This window comes from Rhincodon typus, chromosome 11, assembly GCF_021869965.1.
Source record: "Rhincodon typus isolate 14 chromosome 11, sRhiTyp1.1, whole genome shotgun sequence".
Lineage (NCBI taxonomy): Eukaryota > Metazoa > Chordata > Chondrichthyes > Orectolobiformes > Rhincodontidae > Rhincodon > Rhincodon typus.
Window position 1 is genome coordinate 57,730,844 of NC_063342.1, and position 6,041 is coordinate 57,736,884.

Below are 6,041 nucleotides of genomic sequence, written 5' to 3' on the forward strand. Positions count from 1 at the left end.
TCCTATGATGCTGCTTGGCCTGCTGTGTTCATCCAGCCCCGCACCTTGTTGTCTTGGATAACGTAACAGAAGGATTACGTTTTCTGGGTGAATGAGATCGGTGTGGTGATACAGCGTTACACATTCTTATAAACCACATAGTTTTTCCAATCTCAGCACTTGTCTGACTAACATTAGGAATAATGGGGAAATGAGGTTGAATCAAATTAGCATCAATCCACTTCTGAAAGTGGAAGTCTATTTGTTGTGACACATTTGTTTTTATTTTTCCAACTAATACAACATAACCAGAGAAAATACTTCATAGCCTCTGCCAAAAATATGTAATTACTCATTTCATTGAACATAAAACAATGCAACTGCAGAAATTGAATTCAAATCCAAGTAGCCTTCAAATGGGAATTTTCATTAAGAAATCTACCTATCACAGTAGTAATGGAAGGAAAATGTATTGGTCAACCGTGGGGAATTTGTTTCAATAAAAAGTGTTACTTTAACTACACAATCAATAAATATCATAAGTGAAGTACAATTTATATGGATAATATTAATGGGGAATTGGTGTAAATTTTATTACCTCCAATTGAATTAATCCTCTTGCCACCATTTTGCCTTTATCTCTCTTCTACAATTCTAAGGCCTTGCAGCCCTTGATCATTGTGGTTAAACTGATTTTCTTTTTAAAAGAGCAATCCATCTTCTCAGAGGACAATGAAAGGCAGGTACCATCAGCTGGGCTCATCATTCAGAGGTGGAAACAGGGTACATTTTCCATTCATGTCTCAAGTCTACTGAGACGGAGTCACACACCTCTATTGTAGGTGAGACTTGAAGCCAGGTCTCCTGGTTCAGAGATAGGGACACTGCCACTGTACCACAGAAGCCCTCTCTAAGGCTGCTGATTTGAATATAGAAACCCATTGCAGCTTTACTTAAATCACACAACAGAGTTCAAATCTTGGAGCTCCTATCACACTAGTTTGTTCATTAACCCATTAAAGTACAGAGGATCTGAATTATTTTTAAGTTTAACATTGGTTTGTTTTTTTTTTCAAACTGCTTTGATCTTTCTTTCTAATATTTTTGTTTAAATGCTGAATACTGAAATCATATGAAGTCAGACCAGACATTATCCTATGGAATGGTGCAGCAAGATCCAAGGGCCAATCAATCCACTCATGTTCCTAAATCTTATGCTCCCACACGATAGTGGATGTGTTGACTACAGTATTCAGCCTGACAAGTGAACGAATTAATTAATCTACATACACTGCTTATTTATGATCTGTGTCTCTTCTTACGTTAATTTTCCTCCTTGCTTTTTGTCAGCTTCAGCAGCTCAAATGCACCAGTATGCCCAATTATACCACCAGCATTCACAAATTAAACATGACTCAATAGGAGGAGATGAGACACTTGAAAAGAATGCCAAAATAATGTAGAATGCTAACAAGAATCCTCACATGGCTGTTTTGTTAATGTACTGCATTGCATGTCATTTTCTGGTCAAGCTGTAATGGCCTAGTGGTGATGACAATCAGAATGTAATACTTTCTCAAAGTGCTATCACCTAGAAATACTCTACTTTAAAATTTAAACCTGTGGTTACGTTAATCTGACGTATTTCTTTCCTGAGCTCTGCTGATTTCAATCTGGACTTATAATGTTAGATATATTCTATTTTCCTTCAACAACATGAAATTGCAGAATAATGTAATGGATAACATGTCTTACCATCTATTGGCAAAGAGCAAAGGGATTCCATGCTTTTAGCAGGTCGAATGTTGCCCTTCTCTGTTTGAACACATATGAAAAAGAAAGGGGATATGAGAAAAAGTATGTTTAGAATAATAAAACTGGGGTGATAATCACAAGTATATGACCTAATAAAACTGTCCAGACATTATACTCAATGAAAAAAGCTTGTTCTTTTCTGTCAATACTGTATGAACCACAACCTAGAGTTGTAACCTTTTGCTACTGCTCAGGTGGTACACCTATGTCTCTGAACCAAATCGCTGCTGATTCATGTTCCACTCTAGAGACCTGAACATTGCAGATTAGCCAACACCCCAGCGCAGTACTGATGGGGTGCTACATTGTTAAAGCTCCTCCATTGTCAGAGATCCATCAATTGGGGGTCCAAGTCACTGCCAGCCCTTTCTAGTGGATGCAAAATAGCTGCTGGCACTGGTTGAAAATGAGCATGGTCAGTTCCCCACGAAAGTCTGGCTAATATTTATCAACTAACATCACTAACATGGTCATTCCTCTTACTGCTGTTTGTGGGACTCTGCAATGTGTAAACTGGCAGCAGCGTTTCCCTACATTCCAATTATAACTGTCCTTCAGATGGGAAGTATTGAAGCCGCTGTGAAATGCTTTCAGACTTTTTAAGGTCATGTAAGTGTATTTCTTTCTAAGCCTTTGTTATATCACATTGTGTATATGCTGTATTGGATTTTAATCATGTTTTGTGAAAACTTCAGATTCTTTTGGTTTCAGGAATGTTCTAGAATTGTGTACCAAATTGAATGATAATCAAATTCCAGCTGCATTGAAAAAAATGTGTGCCATTCTAAGGAAATGTCATAATATAGAGCATTTCTTGTGGCATTCTTAAAGTTCCATTAGTACCTTTTCATTTAGTCGCCTTGCTGCAATTGGATAGAGGCTTTGTCAATTTCAGGATATTTCAGCTCACAGTCAAACCTTGAAAGTGTTCTGTGTGAATACCAGGATCCCAAAGAATTTTAATAGAGCCGCCAATATGTCTGAAATAACTTGACTCAATATTTCATAAAACAATGGAGAAAGAATAGCCAGACAAGTTTCTTAAACATTCTTACACTGATGCTTGCTTTGTATGCTAATATTCACACTTATATTTGGAGGCCATTACAATAATAGATGCTGCATATATATGTACATACTTCTTTCGAAAATGTATATTTACATATAAGGAGGGCTTCATTTTTTCTCAGCCCATCACCACCCAGTTGCAAGGTGAAGTTGAGAATCAGGAGACCCTTAGGTAAGTGGAGGGTCTCCCTAAGAAACAAAAACAGAAATTGCTGGGAAAACTCAGCAGTTCTGGCAGCATCTCCAGCAGGGTCAATGCACCTGTTTTCTAGCATCCGCAGTTCTTTTGGCTTTTTTGTATAGGACTCCCTAAGAAAGCTGTCATTGGTGCTTGTTCCAGAGTCTCATGACTGGAGGAGAGTGTGTACGCCATTCCAGGGCAACTGTATGGTTAATGAGAATGGAGCTGTAAGTTTAGAAAACTTCTGATCTATCCGATATGATCCTGAAGACTTGGGGCTCTTTACATTGGAGATCAGAAAGCTAAGTGTTCCTTTCCTCTTAAACACATACAGACACACACACACACACACAATTAATGGAGTTCATCCAATTTTGAAACTACTATAAATAGCTTCTTGAGTTCAGTATATTCAGGCATTCCTGTGAGTGATCTGAATACATAATGCTTATGGGAAGTGACTTATACACCTTTATCTATATTTGCATTAGAGTGAGGTCCAGTGGTTCAAAGTAAAGCTCCTTAGTGATCTACGAGACCTTGACTTCAATCATTCTAAACATGAATCAAGGTAGATGAGATAAGGATTGGTTCAACTCATTAAGCAATTTTATTGCACTCACCTCAGTAAGAATATTTATCTTTGTGTGTGATGAAAAAATAATGAGCATTTGATAATTTGTGGTTCATTTAACTTTACTGAAATAGAATAACATCCCTCCTTCTTCATTCTAACATACTATTCAGTAACTGTACTCCTTGGTTTCTAAGTTTCTTTGTTTTTAAGTTTTGATCATGTTACCAGCGTTCTGTGAATATTGACTTCCCTCTCCTCATAATAAAAATGTCAAAGTACCACATTTTGGTATATATTCACACATACATTTTATGAAATTGTATAAAATAAACTCAAGAATTTATTGTCCTCATTCTTTGGTACAATTGTTCATAAAGCTCATATTTATCAAGATGATTGACTAGACTTATAGCAACTCTCACAAATGAAGATGTATACCACATGACATCAGATTAATCAATACTTTTTCTATACTGGTACCTCCATTCATACATCCAACTAAAATCACGAAAAAAATGACTAAAGTAGGCATTTGTGCAATCAATCTTATTTGTCTGCTACACCAACCCTCTCCAAGCCTATGGTCAAACAGTATTTTGTACATTGATAATGTCTTTGATTCCACTGCCTTACTCGAAGTTCTTGATTCATTTCTCTAGGTTCAATCTATCTCTGCCACTTAATACATCATTCAATGAGATCATACGTAAACCTTCTCTCAAGTGTATCTTTATTCATTCCCTTAACATTCGGAATTGCACTTCACCATCCCAAAGCAATGGGCTATTCCAGTACAGCTACTACACTGGTATCTATCTATCTGACAATGTTGAAAATTTCCCAGTTGTACTGTACACAAAAGGCAGGACAAATCCAACCTGGCTAATTACTGCCCCATCGGGCTACTTTCAATCATCAATCAAGTGATGGAAGGTGTCCTCAAGACACAATCTAACCATCATTTCTTGACATTCAATGGCATTATCACTGTTGAATCTCCCACTATCAACATCTTGATGGCTTATCATTTTACAATAACTGAACTGGACTAATCATATAAATACTGTGGCTACAGAAGCAGGTCAGAGGCAAGGAATCCTGTAACAAATAATTCACCTCTTCTGCTTCCCAAAGCCTGTCCGCCATGTACAAAGCATAAGTCAGGAGTGTTATGGAATTCTTGCCACTTGCATGGATGAGTTCAGATCAAGAAGCTTAACACCACCTTGGACAAAGCAGCTCACTTGATTTCATCACAACTTCTACAATTCACTCCATGCATTACCAATGTTCATAGCAGCAGTGGGTACCAACAACAAGAAATGCACTGACGTTACTTAGACACCATCTTTCAAACTTATGACCACTACTATCTAAAAGGTGTGCTTAAATTAATGTGCTTATTATTTTTACATCACCACCTCCCCCTGTGGATTTCTCTGCAATGCACATACCATCTTGATTTGAAATAGCTTGCTGTTCCATCAGAGTCACTGGATCATAATCCCGCAACTCCCTCCCAATCAGCACTGTGTGTACCTACACCAAATGGATTGTCGTGGTTCAAGAAGACAGCTCACCACAACCTTCTCAACTACAGACGGGCAATAAATGCCAGCAAAGCCAACTGATCTTATTTTCCCATTTTATACTGTTACCAAAAAGCAAATTGCTTTGAATGAGTCTACGGTCACTTTCTTTGTTTCTGTGCACTACATCTATTCTTTTCATTCTATATGTATGCTGTTTCCTGTCAGCATATAATGCCAGCATGTGAACAATAAATCTTCATTCTTATTTGTTGTGTTAATTTGAATAAAAGATCAGTTTTGTTCTATAAAGCCTGTAATCTCTGTGATTCCGTTGAAGCAAACGAAAGTGATAAATTGGAGTGGTTTTGGTGGTGTTGGTGCAAGAGGGGGTACTCTAGAGTTTGCAAGGGGTAGGCTAATCCGCTATTGTCTGTTTTACGTCATTTTCTCACCAAATGTTAAATATTTTGCTCATAATTTCCTTTTATTTTTGTATAAGTGTACAGTATTAGATTAAACCCAGGTCAATGGTGATCGGTACAGTTTTTGCCACCAGGTGTCAGTATTCTCCTTACCTGAAAATTGACGTCCTCTCACAAACACACTGCCATTTCTGCTTAGTTTACCCTTTGAATCATTTCCTGATCGTCCCAGGTTAAATATGGATTTCCATTTCTTTGTCTTTGCAGGAACTTTTCTCCTGGAGAAGAGACAGGCTCCTTACAGCTCAATCGCAAGCACAATAACATACCAAGTGGATATTACAGATTAAGACTTTGTGCTCAAAAATGCAATTTCAATTCAATGTTGAATTCCAGAATGCTTGAACAAGCCAAACCAGTCACAGAATCTAACTATGAGATACCAAGGTGTAGAGCTGGATGAACAC

The 6,041-nt window shown here is 37.5% G+C and overlaps 1 protein-coding gene across 1 annotated transcript in view; it reads right to left on the reverse strand.

The window, feature by feature from the left end:
- The window catches only part of arhgap31 (Rho GTPase activating protein 31), a 96,091-nt gene that overhangs the window by 11,243 nt on the left and 78,807 nt on the right, over positions 1–6,041 (reverse strand). Inside the window, exons 3-4 of the mRNA XM_048602518.1 lie at positions 5,728–5,852; positions 1,735–1,794 (exon numbers count right to left, since the gene is read on the reverse strand). Coding sequence (XP_048458475.1) covers positions 1,735–1,794; positions 5,728–5,852 — 185 coding nt within the window. The remainder of the gene's footprint in view (positions 1–1,734; positions 1,795–5,727; positions 5,853–6,041) is intronic.